At 47.3% G+C, this 19,550-nt stretch overlaps 1 protein-coding gene across 8 annotated transcripts in view; it reads left to right on the top strand.

Annotated features, from left to right (window-relative positions):
* The window catches only part of Frmd4a (FERM domain containing 4A), a 595,839-nt gene extending 581,122 nt beyond the window's left edge, over nt 1-14,717 (top strand). For 6 of the 8 annotated variants that reach the window (XM_075970460.1, XM_075970461.1, XM_075970462.1 and 3 more), the window contains 5 exons: nt 1,321-1,561; nt 2,237-2,401; nt 3,491-4,365; nt 6,073-6,169; nt 11,673-14,701. In XM_075970460.1, the coding sequence (XP_075826575.1) occupies nt 1,321-1,561; nt 2,237-2,401; nt 3,491-4,365; nt 6,073-6,169; nt 11,673-11,775 (1,481 nt within the window). In that variant the 3' untranslated portion in view covers nt 11,776-14,701. Of the gene's footprint in view, nt 1-1,320; nt 1,562-2,236; nt 2,402-3,490; nt 4,366-6,072; nt 6,170-8,174; nt 8,247-11,672 lie in introns of all 8 variants that reach the window. The other 2 variants (XM_075970464.1, XM_075970463.1) reach the window with 2 other exon arrangements.
* Nucleotides 14,718-19,550: the final 4,833 nt, after the last annotated feature.

Below are 19,550 nucleotides of genomic sequence, written 5' to 3'. Positions count from 1 at the left end.
GCTTGTAGTTTCCAGGGCTGTACTTAGTCATTAGCTGAGACATCATGATTACAGCTTTGCCCCCATGTCCTAGGCCCCTGACCTCCTGAGAACTGTAATTGCCTCCTCTTGTGTCCTGTGTTCCCAGTTCAGGCTCTCGCTCACTAGGGATTCCTCCTGTCTGACTTGAGGGGCAACGCCAGAGCCTTTGAATTATGGGGACTGAGGATTAGGCCATGAAAGAACCAAGAGTTGCAAATGGATATAGGCTCCTACGAATGATTGGTTGATTCCCTCCCCTCCCCGTGAGCATTCCCTTCTACTCCTGAAGCCACTGCACCTTGGGTTCCCATCATTGTCTCTTCATAAACCCTCCCTTGTCTCTCCTGTAAACCCAGAATAAAAGTTGCCAGAACGATGGTTCTTAAACAGGATTTCTACCCTGACACATCTGTGTTTGAAGTTATCAAAGTTGTCTTGTAGCTTTTAGGCCAAATCTCAACTCCTTGTCTGGAATTCAAGGTCTCTCGCTATCTGGGCTCACTCAGAATTCCTCCCTCCTGGGCTCTGCCCTCTCCCCCAGCTGAGTGGCTCCTCCTGCTTATATCCCCTCCCCTCCTCTCCCCTCCCCTCCACATTTCTACCCAGTTTCCTTCCTTCTCTGCCTGCCCAGAGCTCATTTCCTTCCAGGCACCTTTTGGTTGGGGATTGTTGTTTCTAATGGGACCAGGTCCTAGATAGCTCCGAATGACATTGAACTACTCACTGTGTAACTGAAGCTGGCCTTGAACTTCTGATTTGCCTACCTCTATCTACCAAGTGCTGGAATTACAGGCCAGAGTCACCATGCCTGGTGAGACGCCTCTTTCTTTGACTAAATGGCTTTGCTTCCTTTGGAAGTCATCCAGCATACAGATGTGCTGGGTTGCACCCCAGAGATGGCAGGGCTAGGGTGCTGTTGGGACTGAGACCTTTTCTCCCCAAACACCTTGATCAGCGCTGAGCTCAGTGAGCTCAGTGGAGAGCACTTGTCTAGCACGGATGAGGCCCTGGGCTCCCTCCCGACATCACAGGACTAAATATGCCAGAAAAGATTGTAAAGAATTTAAGTAGCTTGTGGGGGGACCATGGCTGGGAGAGAACCAGTTTTGCCCGCACTAAATTACACTTGACAGATACACTAAAAGTGATACTCACTGCCCTGTATTGACCAGTAGTCTAGGCAGGGTCAGCAGGGTCCTTGGGCATATTTTGATGTGTAGCTCCCAAGGCACAGATGTGATGGGTTGGATTTGTGGGACCGGTGACACTGATCCTTCCCTCCTCTTCCTGTCTTGACAGAAGACTCTCAGGTTACCAGCACACTGTCCCCCCTACAGTCTCCGCACAAGGGACTTCCTCCTCGGCCACCATCATCACACAACAGGCCCCCTCCCCCGCAGTCCCTGGAGGGGCTCAGGCAGATGCACTATCACCGCACCGACTACGACAAGTCACCCTTAAAGCCCAAAATGTGGAGCGAGTCCTCCTTAGATGAGCCTTATGAGAAGGTGAAGAAACGCTCCTCCCATGGTCATTCCAGGTGAGCTGGGTTGCAGCACCCAAGTGGGGTGTCTGGCAGAGTCCGAGGGTGGCCCTACCCAACACCCACAGCGTCTATTCCCTTCCTTTGCTCACAAAGCCCTCTGCTGTCGGCCTCAGAGAAGTACAGATTTCTCATCCAAAGGGGAAAACCCAAAGGTTTGGCTCACAATCAACCTGTTGGCAGATGGCTTTAATGCCGTTAAATTCCACAGGAATTAATTAGGAAATTGTAGCCAGCAGTATTCCAGAATGGCAAAGGAGAGTCCCCTTTGCCAAAATCAGAGGATCCCCAAGGTGGTGCAGAACCTAAACCATCTACCAGCCGGTGGCTGGAGCCAAGCTGCAGTAATGAAAGGCACACATTAGCAGCTCATTGCTAGGTTAATACCAGCACCGTAGAGATGACTACTTGGAAGCTGTTTTAGGTCTGCTTCTGCTGTCCTCATTTTCCTTAATTACACAGCCCCAAGAGGGTGCCCGAACAGGAACAATGCCCTGGGCTGATTGCAGGGGCGGAGGGGACAAAGCCCCCTCCAGTGGGACAGTGAGAGCTGGCGTCCTGAGCAAGCTCTCCCTCCAGCTAGACCCATTGTCCCACGCTGGTCAGCCCCTGCCACTGGGGACAGTGCCACATTATATCAGCGTGACCAGCTTGGCTTTTCTCTGCTTGCAGCAGTCACAAGCGCTTCCCCAGCACAGGAAGCTGTACTGAGGCAGGAGTAAGCAGCTCCTTGCAAAACAGCCCCATCCGAGGCCTCCCGCACTGGAATTCCCAGTCTAGCATGCCGTCTACTCCAGACCTGCGCGTCCGGAGTCCCCACTACGTCCATTCCACAAGGTGAGTCTGCAGGGCCTTCAGACTACCCGCCTTTCTGGTCCAGACCTTTCAGCCCCAATAACAGGTAAGCTATTACAGACTGGATTCTGCCCGCTTTACCCTCGACACTCAATACAGATGCTGTTCCTATCTGGGGACTCGTGAAACCAGAGAATCCCAGTCTCCTGGAGAGAACCAAACAAGGATCCTAGTAGGAGTGGAAGCAGAAAAACTAGTCCAGTTAATGTGGGAAGAGCAGCGGCCTTATACACCCCTGGCTAATCTTTGCTCCCCAGTCCTCATAGACCGTTCTCACAAGGCCTACGGTCTATTCTGGACTCTACATTTATAACGCTCAAAAGAATGAACAGAAAATGGGCTTCACTGAATCACATTCCTTTTCTAAGTAGTTGTAAAGCCAGATCATGGACGGCCACTGGTTAGGGCTGTGTACTTCTGCGTGTGGAGCCTAGAGTCCCTGTGAATTTGCATATGTAGTTCTAGCATTCAGTACCATTATTTATCTCATATTACTATTGGTGGCTAAGCAGAGGGGATCAGAGGCAACGTCTTGGTACTACCAGTAGGCATTTGTATCCTTCCTGTTTAGGGTTCCATGTTCCACCAACCCTCAATCTTAGGATCCTTTTAGGGAACAGCCATTGGCGTTCATTCCAGAGCAGTATTGGGTTCAGAGAGTGCCTGTTAGAGGTTTTATTGTTACTGATTTGGGTTTTTTTTTTGTGGGGGGGATGATGGGGGGGCTTGTTTGCTTTACCTGCAATCAGCATTTTAAAGGAGTTAACATACTACTTAGAACGTAGTAATTCTTAGGTTCCCTAAAAAGCAAAAGCCCTATTTTAGATTTTGGTCAACACCTTTTAGCAGAAACCCTGTGTAAATCCTAGATGTAAATCTACTTCCCTGGCTCTGGCCTCCAGGGACTCTTAGCTCCCTTTCTCACCTGGGACCTAAGGAAGTACCTGGCTTTCCAGGAAAACCATTGGCTAGAAGCCCCGAGTTCCCCTAGGCTTTTACACTCCAGCCCTGTGGCTTTCATGGGACCTTTTGATCCAGATCCCCAAGACCAACCCTGAGGTCTCCCCACAGGTCGGTAGACATCAGTCCCACGAGACTGCACAGCCTGGCACTGCACTTTAGGCATCGGAGCTCCAGCTTGGAGTCCCAGGGCAAGCTCCTGGGCTCAGAGAATGACACCGGGAGCCCTGACTTCTACACTCCGAGGACTCGTAGCAGCAATGGCTCGGACCCCATGGATGACTGCTCGTCGTGCACCAGTCACTCGAGCTCAGAGCACTACTACCCGGCGCAGATGAACGCCAACTACTCAACGCTGGCTGAGGACTCGCCATCCAAGGCGCGCCAGCGCCAGCGGCAGAGGCAGCGGGCAGCAGGCTCCCTGGGCTCAGCGAGCTCCGGCAGCATGCCCAACCTGGCAGCACGCAGCGGGGCTGCAGGAGCGGGTGGCGGCGTGTACCTGCACAGCCAGAGCCAGCCAAGCTCTCAGTATCGCATCAAGGAGTACCCGTTGTATATTGAGGGCAGTGCTACACCCGTGGTAGTACGCAGCCTGGAGAGTGACCAGGAGGGCCACTACAGTGTCAAGGCACAGTTCAAGACCTCTAATTCCTACACGGCTGGCGGCCTGTTCAAAGAGAGCTGGCGTGGGGGTGGCGATGAGGGTGATGCAGGCCGCCTTACACCATCGCGCTCCCAGATCCTGCGGACTCCTTCGTTGGGGAGGGAGGGCGCCCATGACAAAGGCTGTGGCCGTGCTGCAGTATCAGACGAGCTGCGCCAGTGGTACCAGCGTTCCACAGCCTCGCACAAGGAGCACAGCCGCTTGTCGCATACCAGCTCCACCTCCTCAGACAGCGGCTCTCAGTACAGCACCTCTTCCCAGAGCACCTTCGTGGCGCACAGCAGGGTCACCAGGATGCCCCAGATGTGCAAGGCCACATCAGGTGAGCAGAGTGGAGGGAATGCGATGACCTGGGTAGCCATCGCAGCCAAGAAAGGGAGTCAAATTACGGAGGCATTGCTGAGGAATGTGGGAAGCCTGTGGCTCGTACCCCAACACTAGTGTTTCCTCCTTCTTTATCTGGAGCACAAAAGGAGCTTTCCATTAGCCCTTCTAGTTAAGGACAGAAAGCCATGTGATGTCAGGTCTCAGGGTTTATCCTGCTAAAGGTGCACCTTTTTCCTGGTGAAGAAAAATTCTAGTAGGTTAGAGACCCAAGTTATAATCTTGCCAAGAACGGTTGGGATCTTGAAGCCCTGGGGAAAGAAGTGATTACTCTCTGAGCCTGACAGCTGCCCTGCATAAGTAGCCTGGCTACTCCTGGCTTTGCTATTCCAATGAGGTTATGATAGAATCACAAAGTAACTTCTTTTTCACAGAAAAATCACAACAGCGCTTTCAGTATCTTTGACACTTTCAGTATCCTTGATACTGTGTCACCGAGGTTTGAACCCACTGTGCAGTACCAAGTCCAGTAAAAGATGGGAGGACTGTCCTTTCTGTTAAGAAGTTTCTCTGTGAAATAACAATCTAATAACCCGCCTTAGCTGAGCACTTGTCTTTGCTACACTGGTGATGCTCATCTGTATACTCTTACCACTCAGACAGTGGTTAAAAAAAAATACTCCAACCCTTGACTCTAGTAGGCAGGAAACGAGGGAAGACTTCCAGACAAAAATAGTAAGCAGTACAAGAATAAAACCAAGGATTGGGGACGAGTGTCACCTGGAAGGAAGAGGTACATTCTGTCTCCATATCCCCACCATCTTTTGCCTTAGGGCACACACCACACAAGCTCCAGAGACTAGGCTACAGATTAGCTAGCGGTCCTGGGACACCATGGACAACACCGACACCTTCTTCCTCCTCTGCTTACTTACCTTCCCAGAAAGATTCTGGGAATGGATACACTCTGTGTGCCACCTGAAGGTCATGATCACGTCTGGTCCTCTTAGATCCCACGGTTAAGTACCAATGGCCAAAGGATAGGAGGGTTTCATTCTCTCAAAACTGCTGTGCTTGTGTGGCTATGCTCTACTAAATGATAGCGGGCAGATATTATTACTAAGATTTTAGTAAGTTGTATCTGAGGTTGACAGACAGAAGAAAAGGATTCCAACTCCCTACCCCAACCAATGCAAACGATGCATTTAAGTAGGATTTACTTGGTGCTGAATTCTCCTAACGAGATTTCTCTGTGTTCCTCCATCAGTAAACTCCTATGTTTAAGTGAGCTGTTAAAAGCTCTGTTCATTTGAAGGGTTACTGAAGTAGCAGCTGGTAAGTCTGAGACAGCAGAGGACTTTCCAGAGGCCCTTCCTACAGTAAAGCATGACCTCGCATAGGGACCACATCTAAAATGCCACGAAGCAGCCCTCCAAGCTCAGGTCTCCACCACAGAAATACAGGGGCCTCCCATTCTGTGCAGTTTAAGAAGCCATCCTGTGGCCTCAGTCAGAATGGAGAAACGTAGTTAGGAGAAAATGCAGTTGGGGATACAAAGGTATTTCCCCACTGTGACTATGGCATGAGGTCACTGAGACCCTGCCTACAAGGTCATGTCTGGCAATGGTTGAAGGTCTGCCATTGTGTTATAAGCTCTTTTGTCTTACCTGTCTCTCCCTGCCTTTCCCTCACCAACTACATATAGCTGCCTTACCTCAAAGCCAGAGAAGCTCAACGCCATCAAGTGAAATTGGAGCCACCCCACCAAGCAGTCCCCACCACATCCTAACCTGGCAGACTGGGTGAGTTGTCCCTTGAAGCTGCTGACTTAGTTCTTCTGGGCTCTGAATTGTGTTAGCTAGGAAGAACACTGTCAGCATTGAGCTTGTAGTGCCGGAAGGCTGCACCAGTGACTGCCATGGCGGCTCACACGTCCTTCTAAAAGAATCTCCTTGTGTGGCTGTCACCTTCTCTCCAGCTGGCCTACTGTTTTTGATGGGGATGAATTCTATGTGGTTTTCTACTTTTAAGTAGGTTGTGATTCCTGGGATGTAGGAAGGCAAACAAAGAAGTGGATCCAATTCCAGAAAGCATTTGATTTGACTTGAAATGCCAAGCAAAACTGTCAGGAGTGGAGAGGGCACCCTGAGCTAGATATTCTACATACTTCTCAGTGCGGTCACTGTCTTACTACCGGGATGCACCCCAAGAAAAGGCTTCTGTCTAGGTTAAGCAGTGTTCTTCATCAGCAAAGGGGATACCGTACCTTGAGACCTCTCAGTAGAGGCTGCGCACAGGGACTGAAGATTCAGCCCATGACCCTGTCATTTGTAGCTTTAAGAGTGGACTTAGGGCCAAAGCAGCTGACCAGTGAGGATGCCCTGCTCTGTCAGAAGCTCAAGCAGACACGAGTATCCTGCCTTGTTCTTATCACACGCTGTCACTTTCTACCCCACTCCTCTCTTCTGTTGCGGCCTCTTAGAAATTAGTCTGTCAACACCTGTTGGTTACCGGAAATGGGCCCCTTCTCCAGCCCAATCCACAGCTTTTGTTTTGTTGGGCACTTGTCTGGGAAAATCTGACCGCCATAAGCTGAATTAGAAGAAAGCCACAGCCCTGCAGTTGGTTCTACTGAGCGCCCAGGCTTCCCATGCTGGGCACCTTTACTCCCCACATTTATCTGCAGTGAGCCGACACCAGGCCTCTTCTGCAGCCTTCACTGTTGGTGAGGCCAGGACAGCTAACACTGAGTACTTACATGAACACAGAGGCTACAGCTTTTTCGAACATAGATGAGTTTCATGGAATCCTTCTGCTCCCCTGGCAAGGGGAAGTATCTAGATCTTTTGGGTTCATCGGTGAGACAGAGAAAAATGTCAGACACCTTATGTTTTTCTGGTAGGTCCTCAAATGTGGACTGTAGACCAGCAGTTTGGGCTTCACCTGGGATCTTCTTGGGTCGACCCAAAACTGAATCAGAAGCTCTAGGGTGGGCCCACTGGGTGTACTTAAATGAGCCCTCAGGTCATTTGGGGTTCAATGATTGGACACCTACTGAACCATTTCATGTGGCCTCTTTTCAAATTAAGAAAACATATAGTCTACAACTATCCACTGTGTTTCTCATGTCCACTCCTCTGTTTTTATTACAAATCACTGAGACACTTGTTCATACCGTCCTCTACAACCGTAGCCTCTAAATCCAGACAGCTTCTTGGCTCAGGGTCGAAGAGTCCCCCAGGACTAACTCATACAAGAGTGACGCCTCTGTGTGCCTTTAGTGGCTAAACCACACAATCCAAATAGGAACCTTGGAATCCTCTGGGGACCCTCTCAAGTTCCTGGGTCATGCCCAGTTTTATCTGATTCAGCTATATGACTGCATCACCTGACAAATAATAGGCTCTGAGTTACAAGCATCCGTCCCACGCCCACTCACTCAAGTGAGCCCTTGGACTTGCCTTCTTTGTCACATGTAGCCAGTAAGGGCACAAGACAAACTGGAAACACAAAGATACTGTTCTTGAAGTCCGGTGTTTTGCCAGATTGTGAATTATTCACAAATAATGTGATAAGAAAACGAGATGATGGGTAAAAATTGCCACCACTTGCCTTCCTAACATGCCTAATGAGGTCTTGTCGCTCAGCGATGGAGACTCAAGGTTGTGTGACTCTTCCTGTGCCGGACTCATGGGCATATGGTCATTGGGTCTCTCCAGTGTGTTAATAAGCTACTAATCATGTGTGCCAGTTCTTCTATGTAACATCAACTCTCTTCTCTTCCTCCTTCCGCTTTCCTTTGTTCAGAGAAGCAACAGAAAACTCTCCCATCATGGATGGGTCTGAGTCTCCAACTCACCAAAGTACTGATGAATAGAGGTATTGTAAGGGAACGTTTTGTTCTTACTGCCCACGAGTGTATGATCCAGATGTCCTGCGTATGTGCGGCTCTGCCCATGTCAGAGTTTCCAGTAGGAAATGTCTGGATGGTGTGGAAGCTATTATTTTTATGTTTTATTTCTAGATACATGTGGAGCTATATGTTTGGATGTGTGTTTTTACATCAGATGTAGGATGGTCCCCATTCTTCCCACAAGTACTCCCCCCATAGTATATTTAGACTTTCTAGGCTTTAAATACAAAAAAAGTAGAGGTTTGTTGTTTACCAGGTTTGTAAGTCGTAGCCATAAAAACAGTACCACTGCTGTTTAAAATACCCAAACTATCTTAAGTTTTTTTTTTGTCATCCCCCACAAAGATATATATATGTATGTATTTTTTTTTTATTATTTTGGTACTAAGGATAGAATCCAGGGCCTCTTACATGCCAGGCAAGTGTTTAACCATTGAGATATACCTCCTGCACCAAAAAACTAATTAAAAAATTTTTAATTAGAAAAAAAAAAAAAATAAAATAAAATAAAATACCCAAACTACTGTAACTGCATCCTACCATTTTTCAGTGACCGTTGTATGTTGCAACAAATGTCTTAGAGTCCTGTTTTTCAAAATGTGGTTTGTAAGTCACCACTACCAGCTGGGAGCTCTGAAGGACTCCCAGACACCACCACGGCTGCTGAACCAACCGCTGAAATCCGTCAGGCTCTATTATCACAAGCACAAGGCAGTAGGTCCTGAAAGTCTAAGTAACTAACCGTGCAGCGCTGAAACTAAAAAGCACACCGGGAACACCAAAATGATAAGGGTGCATGCAGAAGTAGGGGAAAATCCCAGCAAAACAAAACAGAGACAAAATTGAGCCCTGAGGAAGAAATGCCACATAAAAGTACTGAGTGCTCTACATTAAAATGCTGAAAAGATTCAGACAAGAGATGCCTTTTCCTTCTCATACTTGCTTCGTGAGCCTGGCTTTAAAGAACTGCAGCCGAGTGGGGAGGTAGAGAGAAGCCAAGATAAAAAGCCACGGGTGTGGATTCAGGCAGGGCTCTTGTGCCGGGGGTGGGGGTGGGGTTGATACAGTAGAGGAGTGAAGAGCAGGGATTGAGCTTGGAATGTAGGCTAGGACAAGACCAGGAACAATTTGTACAGTTGGCAATTGTGGATGAGGAAAGCAGGGGAGAAGAGGGACAGCTCATGCTCTGGTGACGGTGAAGGGACTGAAATGACGTCACCAGAACACTTGAATTCAAGTCACTCTTCCCCTCCAATAAGAAGGGACTAAGCTGTGCTGAGTGACGGATGGCAGCGGGTAGCAGCGGAGTCCTGAGACGCGCACTTAAAAAGCTCCCATGAGAATGTGGTCGAGTCAGTTCAAAATGGGTAGCAGCTCACACCCAGCCAGCAGAGCCATGCTGACAGAGGTCTCATCTGGCTTTATGGCCACTGACCTACGGCACTATTCACCAACCCCACAGTGTCCAGCCAGTTGGCTCGGTAACTTAAATCCCACTTCTCAAGTCTCAGTGGGAATGGAGATAAGGCACCATTCAGTATTTAGTGATTACTCACTTTTTAAAAAAGTGGATTTAACCCCAGACTCAAACACGTTCTATGACATTGAGCTGTGTGAGAGAGAAATGGTGTTGTTTCCAGCATGTGTTCTGTAGGCGTGACTAGGTGATACCGTGTGAGATATCCCAGGTGAAACAAAGCAATGCATGACTTCGCAGAGCCTGTGGTGTGTGCTCAGTGTTCACTGTTTCGCTTCCTCGGAGCCCGTCCCAGGTGTCCCTTCAGAAACACTTGTTAGTGTGACTCCTGTATCCAACACTGCAGTCAGGAAAATGAAGTCCCTAGTAGGCCCACATCGCGATTTTATCAGAAACAAACTTCTAGAAGAATCTAGGAAGCTGTGCCAGTATTCGCTGCATAGGAAAGGGGGACCAACTCGATAAGCTTAAGCAGATGAGCGTGTGCAAGCAGTCAAGCTGGGTAGGGCTCACTAGTGCTTCCAGCCACGGGGAGGAAATAAATACCCTTGTGCTCTCAGAGCTACTTAGCCATCTCTGGGCCAGTGAGTGTGGCTGGAGAAGGGCGGTCCTACGTCACGTGTCCCCTCTGGCAGGTGCAAGGGCACCCTGGAGCACTCTGTGCTTCCAACCGCCTTTTCCCATTAAAAATTCCTGGTTCCTTTGACAGTTTACAAAAGCCAGTTTTGCAGTGAGGAGCCAATGTTTGCAGCATGAGTATAAAGTCATCCACTTGTTTGCCCCCAAATACAGATACACACAAAGACCCCCAATGACCAGTGCCATAACTAAGGCCTTGCCTTTGCTTCTAACGCTGTATTTAATCAGAATTAACCCCATGCATTTCCAGGGCTCCGAGCGCAGGGCTGTCACAGATGCCTTGGGGTTTTTCTAGCTTTCATGGACTTTGAGGGATATTTACCAAGTATTAAATCCTCAGTGTATTCCTGGAGAAGTGAGCAAATGAGACAGTAGTGAGGGTGGCTGGTGGTCTTCAGGTTAGTTGACTTGGGAGGCTTTGAGATGCTCTTTAGAATGGCTCAGCATCTCTTCTGGTGCCAGGCATGGGAACTAAAGGCAGTTTAGAAGGAGCTGGAATCTCTTTGAGTGAGTAGGGCTGCAGCCGCTCCTCTGTGTGAGCTACTGTTGATACCTAGGAATCGCTCCCATTTAATCTACTAACAATACTTACCAAAGAACTTTCTCTTTTCTCCTATGTACATTTTTCTATGTAGAGAGAAATTTATCTTGACTTTTTACTATTTTTGGTGCTGACCATCAAGGGCAGGACTGTTACATGCTAAACACACTGTCTACCACTGAGCTACAGGCCCAGTCCCTGTATGATTTTAAAAATCCACTCATAAAAATCACATTATTGATTTAAAAAGCATAGCTGGGTGGTGGTGGCACATGCCTTTAATCCTAGCAGAGGCAGAGGTAGGAGGATCTCTGTGAATTCAAGGCCAGGCTGGTCTATCTACAAGAGCTAGTTCCAGTACAGCCAGGACTACAGAGAGAAACCCTGTGTCAAAGAACCAATAAATAATAATTTTTTAAAAAGGCACATTTTGAATGTTGTTCCAGGACAGTGATAAATTTACCTCCAAAGTGCAGACCCTTGGGTCTGATGTAAGGCAAGCCGCTGACTGTCACATAGGAAATCATCCTAAGGAATAATATAGTCCCAGGGGCTCCTCAGCCCTGGCTGCACCTGATAATCACGAATGGGACTCTGAAAGGTCCCCACAGTTGTGCGCTCCCCAGGCCAGCAGCAGCACAGCCAGACTCGGGCCTGCCCCTCCGCCAGCACCCTGAATGTGGCCCGTCTGTGCTGCTCTCCCCTCTAACTCACCATCTCTTCTTGGGCCCACAGGAGCTACAATGATAGCTGCTTCCTGGATTCCTCCCTCTATCCAGAGCTAGCTGATGTCCAATGGTACGGGCAGGAAAAAGCCAAGCCCGGGACCCTCGTGTGAGCCAGCCCGGCCTGTTCTGACCGCCGCACGCCACTGAGTCACCTCACTGCCTCTCAGTTGCCTTACCCAGACACACTGTCACCTGCACCAGCTTCGGCCCTTGGCACTTTTTTTCTCCTGTCTCCACATCCCCTTCACCCTCAAAAACCTGACTGAGGAGACATTCTGGAAAGTTCCGATCCCACTGTGTGTCCCCTGGCTCTCTTACCCAGAGAGCCAGACAACAATCCTCAATGGCACCTTGGTGGTTTCCCCCTGCCATGACAGCCCAGGCCAGGAACTGTCAGGGAAGCCAACATATGCAATTCCTGTGGAAGAGAAGCGTTGGTAGAGAAGAGAAAAAAAAAAACCTATCTGTGCAGAGACTGTAATGCTACATCAGATGCCACCACAGGCCACTGGGTGCTTCCAGAGAAGAGAGGCTGCCTCGTGGGGACATTCAGTTTACACCTGAGATAGTCTCTGTTCTGTAGTGAGACAGCCTGCAAGAGAACCTAAGGAGGACCAGCGCTTCAGAGACGCGTCGGAGGATCACGAGCGGTTCTATGCTGCCAAAGATTAGACACATTCAACAATAAACAGATAGGAGGGGCCAAGAGGAACACACCTTCTCTGCAGTGAAACTCCTCAGTTCCAAACTGCTTCTATGCAGCACAAGTGAGTCAACCATTTGTAAATCGTGTCCCGTCGTGAGCCATCTGCGGTCCCGCCCACTTCTCCCGACCCGACCCGAGAGCCTGGAAATGAACCCAACGGGACAGTGAAGATGGAGGAGACTTGGCTGGCCTGGCAGATGCAGAATCTGTCTGTCTGGGCGTGAAGGGAAACAGGCTGGAAGGAGCGCCCTATGCAGGGAGCCTCAGCCTGCACCTCCCAGGCTGCTTTCCTTTTCGGATTGGTCGGAAGCTAAAGGTGATCATTGCCAAAAGCAGGTCTCACTCGTTAAAACAGCCAGTAAAAGTGTAACCTTTCTTTTTTGTACAAGGCGTTTCATTTTCTTTTTTATGGGAAACCAAGGGAAAAAGCACATTGCGGTCTATCCAAGTGTTTTACTGTTGTGGCTCATTTTGTTTGTTAGCACTTGTGTGACAAAGAACTCAGATGGACCTCTCCTGTGTGTCACTTAGTAAGAACCCAAGTACGCCCTTAGGTAGGAAGAATTTTATGTGTCTACCAGCCGGCAGGCAGAGCAGAGTTGAAGCAACTCAGCTCCTAAAGGGCCCATTCACCTCCAGCAGTATCCATGACTTTGATTTACCACCTCTGTCCACAGATACCAAGAGGAGAAAAGAAGGCAAAAAAAAAAAAAAAAAGCATGCGTGCAAGCTGCTCGTTTACATGTGTTTTGAGCTATGCTTAACACACAACCAAAAGCCATCGATCTTCAAAGGCCTCGAAATTTTATAATGACGAACCAGTGAACAGTCTTAGCCGGGTCACTCAAGATGGCACTAGAGTTTTCATGGAGGTAGTACATGTGAATGTAAGCGGGGCTTGCGGGGTCGCCTTTGTGATGACTTCCTGTGGGAAAGCAGATCTAAAGTTAGCTGTGGCATCAAAAGAAAGACTGTTGTTCATGTAAGTGAATCCGAGAGCAACAGTAGACTCCACCAGCCCAGGAGGGGAAGGACTCTGCCGTGGCTTGGAAAGTTCTGGAAGTCAAGTGGGAGCGTTTCCACAGTCAGAGGCATTCATACCATGCTGTCTGAGGCCCACTCAAGGCCAGGTACCCCAGCGCTGGGCACGGCTGGCTTGATGATCCCAGCTTTCAGAAACAGTACTCTTCCGGACACTTGTAGGCGTAACCCTGTAGGATTGGTAGGAACTGATAATGGTACAAATGAACCCAGGGCTTGACGGAGATGGGGGCTACCTTTTTTTTGTTCCTAGTATGATGGTCAGAGCTACAAAAGGCAGGTTTATTTGGGGATTTTTTCCCCCTTCCTTCCCTAATAGGAAATATGATACATTGGGTCAATTTTTTTTACTTCCAAAAAGAGATGCCTGAATAATTAGATTGAACTATGGTGCAGCAGGAAAAGTCCAAAGGGAAACAAAGAATAAGACAAGGTTACTGGTTACAGGTTATAACATAGACAGCAGTTTGAAAATCAGTTCTGAATTCGGTTGGATCAACGAGAGAGGCAGAAAGAATCTAAAATGTAATACATTTGGGGAGCAGAGAGGAATTGTATGGGAGCTGTGAACACCTTCAGGAGAGTCTGGTAGTAAGGACCGAGATTAAGTAAAACAGGTTTTACTGTTTAGCTGTGTTCAGTTAATACAATGTACATAATAAGCCTAAGTCCTTTGAGACGGACATACATGGTCAGTGTGGTGGGGAACACTCTGGGTGTTGTATTCAAGCACCTGCAGACGCTTTACAGATCCTATTTCTTTAAAGGAAGATGAGATATGAAGCCCCCAGTCTGGTCTAACGTCCCTACTGGATTCTTTGGGTACATGTAAGAAATTGCCTGTTTCAGCCAGAAGACTCTGTTGTGAGCCAGGTTGGTTTATTTTGTTATATGCAGGTGAGTGTTGAAACTGTTAAAAGCCCAATTTGTTTTCATTCAGTATTAGTTTAGTTCTAAATATAGCAAACCTCCTCCAGGTGCTATCAGATGACCAATTACTGCTTAGTTAACTAGGTGTAAAGTCAATCGTTTATTACAAGTTGTGTAAAATGGACTCTAGTTTAATAACGGGGAAAGATTAGGTCGCTCCTGAGACTGACTGTAGAGCATGTAAAATGATTTTACTGGATTCTGTTCAACGGTAATCAATGAAAAAGATGTATGTTGTAGACAAAGTTGCAGAATTAAAAGAGAAATCTGCTTTTAATTTATTCTTTTTGTATTAAGAATTTGTATAGTACCTTTACATTTTGCAGAACAGTGTTGTCAACACTTATTAAAGCATTTTCAAAATGAAAACACCCCAGCTGCCTCTTGGACACTGTTTGTTTCTAAATGACAAATGTGTAGCCATGCTCCAGAATCTGCGTCAGGTGCACTGGGCTCTTTTTCAAAAACAAACATCATCAGTCTACCCATGGTATTCCCCAAATATATGTGTGTGGGGTGTATGTGACACCCACTCCCCCCACCCACCCCAACACACAGACTCACTCTACAGTCCCTGCCAGCCTGGAACTTACTGTATAGCCCAGGGTGGCTTTAAATTCACACCCATTTTGCCTGCAGCTTGAGTGTTGTTATGCAGGGTATTGTTGGCTTCCAGAAAGAAAGGCAAGCTTGCTGAGTTGGTAGAGGCTAGTTTTCTCTTATATTATCTACCTCTAAATCATACCACTGAAGCAACAGCCTACTGCATTTACAGAAGTCCCCCAATTAAGGCATACGGCTACTGTCTTGCTTCAGCAGACTGCTACAATTGTATCCCTGACCCTGACCTGACAGACATCTCTTTCCTAGCAGGAAACTAGAAGTCTAGCCTCCAGGAACACCCTGGATGGAAAGCCCTTCCTGATCACTAGAGTAAGGCTAAAGCTTGCCAGCAAGAGTAACAATGCACTAGACGCTGGCCCTGTCTGAAAGCGAACTAAAGGGACAGTGTTGACAACTCCCTCAACTCTGGAACTGCCTCGGAGGCTTCTTAGGAAAAGTATCAGAGCATCCCAAAATAATCTACACTTGAAAAAAAAAAGGCCTCTTGTTATGCATAAAGATGTCAGAAATGAGCCTATGCCCTAAGCTCCATCACATGAAAACAACTGAAACCCAGGAAGATGGCACCGTCTCATGCTTCCTGTTCCTTTTACGTGTGTGTGTGTGCGCGTGCACACAATCACTCTTCCTCTCTCCTTGCATAATGTCAACAAGATAATTCAGGTTTCTATTTTGAACACAAACACCCTAATCCTGTAGAAAATACTAAAAATATCCAGTCCTTGCCATCCCAGAATATATATTTAAAAAAACACTTACACGAAACTATCCAAAGAGGAGTGTGCAAGACCCACTTGAGGACTGGTGAGCGACAGTGGCCTCCATCAAGGCATTGCAGACTAGCACAGAACCCGTGTCCTCTAAAGCTTAGGTGCTCGTGGATAAGGCCAAATAGCACCGGATGGGTATCTCAAGAACAAGGGACTTCTACCAGCATGAAGCCAGGAGGAGACTAAGCCAATTCCCAAAGAATTGACACACTAGACAGGAGCTCTCATTCAGACCTTGTTCAAGGAGTTGGCCTCTGAGTGCAGGAAAAGGTGGAAGAGGTACTGAGGTATATAACCTGCCTGGTTTACACAAAGCCAAGCTCCCAGCAGAGTCACTACTCAGGCAAGATCAGAAAGGTCTACACTGTAATACTGTTGACAGGTTCAATAAGGACTAGAGATGCACAAACAACACACACACACACACCTGAGATGACGTCTCATGATGCCAAATGCATAGTTAATTCTCTTTTGTCATTGTATGCAACTTACCAGCAGGCGCTAAATGTAGACAGTGTTCCTTGCTTGACTTGCTTTGTCCTTCATGCTGACCACATTCTCCTTATCTTCACCTCCCTAACCTTGAAGTGTCCCACAGCTCTGCTCTTGGACTCCCTTACTCCTGACAATTACTTTTTTGGGGGCTTCCTGTATTTTCTCATCATTATTACAAAATATCTGAGAGAAACAACCTGAGGGAAGAAGGCTTTATTTGCCTCAGTTTTCGAGACTTCAGTCCCTCATTGCAGGTTAGGTGTGGTGGCAAGTCCTTGTGAGCAAAGGCATCTCGCTTCTTGGCTGACCAGGACATAAAAGGCAATACTGGAACAAGAGGCAGATCTAAACATCAAAGACCACCTCTAGTGAGCTACTTACATACCACCAAGGCTCCACATCCCAAAAGCTCCATGACCTCCCAACAGAGCACAACTATCTGGGGACCAAGCATTCAGACACAAGCCTTCAGATTCAAACTGTTAGCACTCACATCTGACCTCATGGTTGCTATGCTGCCTTTATGCCGACGATACTAGTCTTCTCCACCCATCCTGGACCTCTTCCCTCAATCTGTGCCTCCTACTGCCGCCTCAGCAGCTAGGTGTTTAACGTAACGATGTACAGCACTGGACTCTTGCCCGTCCCCTCCAAATGTGCTCCACCAAAGGCCTTCCTTCTCGACTTAGAGCAGATCCATCCTCCCAGCAGTCATCCCTGACTGTTCTTTTTTCTTCCCACACCTGCAGTAAACAAAACAGATATGAATGCTCATCCTGGGAGATTTATATTTCATTGTGGGAGATGGGGAGAAAATACAAACTCAATCATTTACCAGATAGTGACAGGAAAACAGGGACAAAGATTCAGCCAGGGCAAAAAGGGCAGCACCATTTCCTCCAGGTCTGGTGAGAAGAAATTCCGGGAAGCTTGCAGATACTGTTCTTAAGATTGCTTCCAAATCCAACTGGTATGAGAAAAAGGTGAGGCCACCTCACAGTGAGACCGGCAAAAGGGAGTCAGGATACAGTGATCTCAAAAGCACTTGAGGAAACCTGTCAGCCCCAGAATCAGAGAGATTTGGCTCAAAGAGATAGGAGACCCTCTTCTGCCTCCACAAATGTGCAAGGGTGTGCATTTTCCCACACACGTGCGCTTATACTCAGACACATACAAATAAACCAATAACAAAACACTAGAATTTTACAGCAAGTACAAACATTCCCAGTTCCCTCTTCTCTCAAATTCTATGCTCGTAGGAATGCCACTATAATGATACTACTAAACAAGAGAAAAAAGTGACATTAAAGTGATGTACTGGGCTGGAGATGGCTCAGTGACTAAGAGCACTTGCTGCTCTTGCACAGGGCCCAGATTTAGTTCCCGGCACCTATACAGCAGCTCATACCATCTGTAACTCCACTTCTATGGGAGCAGACACCGTTCTGACTTCCAGAGGCGCTACCCAAGTGTGGCATGCCTGTATATGTGCTAGCATAAAACTAAATCTTTCATAAATGTTTAAAAAAATGATATGTGACTTGATTTTTATGGGATCTATCACATAAAGATAGCTGGAAAGGTTATAGCAATATCCAAGTTGGTCGTCACAAGATTAGGTGTCTTCCATTAACCATTATTTAGCATAACAGTCAGTCTGGGAGACATACAATACCCATGTCTAAAAGAATGTATACAGAAAAAAATGCAAGAAAATGGACAGAGCTCAACAGTTAACAACAGACATGAAGTCAGTCTTGATTAGGGTCGTCATAAAGGGCTTTGAAGCTGGGTTGGTCATCAGGCAAACACGAGTTAAATTCACAGTAGAACACTAAGTTAAAATGAAGGTGACAGAAGACACTTCAGATGTGATGAGATGTAGAGAAACCAAACTCTCAAATCCCCAAAGCAGGCATGTGCATTAGTATAAGCTCCATGGGACTCCTTGAAAGGTCTCCTGGAGCTGAATGTTTAAGTACCTTACATTCACCTTGGTATAGTCTCTACAGGAATTTATATTCAACAAGAAATGCATGCAAAGAGTTCAAGCAAAGTAGAACAACTCCCACAAATCACAACTACATCAAAGAGTAAATACTAGAAACCTAAACTTCCACTGAACAAGTCAAACATAAGAAGTCAATCAAAGGATACGATCTCCAAATTGGGAAAACACATAAACACAAAACCAAGCAAATCTAGCTTAGCTGAGACTTACTTAACAAAGTACTCAACATTTTCTATCTGCTAAGTTTCATACCAACAGTAAGAGTCAAGTGTTATCTGTGCATTAAAGAGGACTAAACTCTTGTTCTACATCACCAAACAAGCGGTCCCTCCTTAGCGGGTGATTCCTTGTATCAGTAGCTTTCACAATGTATTAGTAAGCCGTCAACTAAGAGCCCACAACCAGAACATGTTTTTAAAGAAACACAAGGGCTGAAGATGCTCAGTTGGCAAAAGCACCCGATGTACAATCATGAGGACCCGAGTCTGAATCCCTAATATCCACACAGAAGCTGGACACACACACAGGAATGAACCTGGAACTACAGAGCTCCTACAAAAGGATGGGAGCTGGAGAAGAACCCCAGAACCTGTGTGCCAGCTAGCCCAGAGCATGTAGAGGCAAACATGAGATCTAACTGTCTCAAACAAAGTAGAAGATGAGGACCTGCCTGAGGTTGTCTTCTGAGATCTTCATGGGCTGCAACACCCACCCACCACCAACCACCACTACCACCACCAAAACACCAAAAAAATCAACAAAATCCAGACTAGGAACACATCCAACACGGCCAGGCAGTGCTTGTTCCTGTCCTATGCGTGTGTGTCTATATGACACTGGGCCTTGAAGCATTCACTATTTGCTGTGACTGTCAGAAACACTCGGATCTACAACTTCAACTCCTTCACGGGACAGAAAGTCTCCGCCAAGCCCAGGCTGCAACACCCGTAGGTCATAACGTTTTCTGAGTCTTCAAAGGAGAGCACTCCCAGGGCAAAGGCAATTTGGTTTTGGCAGATTGTAAAACTGCAGCTGCAAGCCTGTGGGAATGACTTAGCTGCCATGCAGGAAGCTTAGTGAATAAAGCTGAGATCACTAAGTTAACACCCAAAAAGAAAATGGAAACTCTGGAGCCAGAGCCGCTGCTCTCCTTTGCGTGAAGGTATGCACTAAGCCTGGCCAATGAGGCGGGACAGGGGTGGCTGACAGTGATTTCAGAGCAGGGCTTAGGGACAGGGAAGAAGCTAAACAAAGAGAAGTGGCCTAGTTAAAATACAGCCATAATCGGCGGGGCACGGATTAGTTCAA

This window comes from Microtus pennsylvanicus, chromosome 4, assembly GCF_037038515.1.
Source record: "Microtus pennsylvanicus isolate mMicPen1 chromosome 4, mMicPen1.hap1, whole genome shotgun sequence".
Classification (NCBI taxonomy): Eukaryota; Metazoa; Chordata; class Mammalia; order Rodentia; family Cricetidae; genus Microtus; species Microtus pennsylvanicus.
The sequence above is the reverse complement of the archived record's forward strand: the minus strand, read 5'-3'. Positions and strand labels throughout refer to the sequence as shown.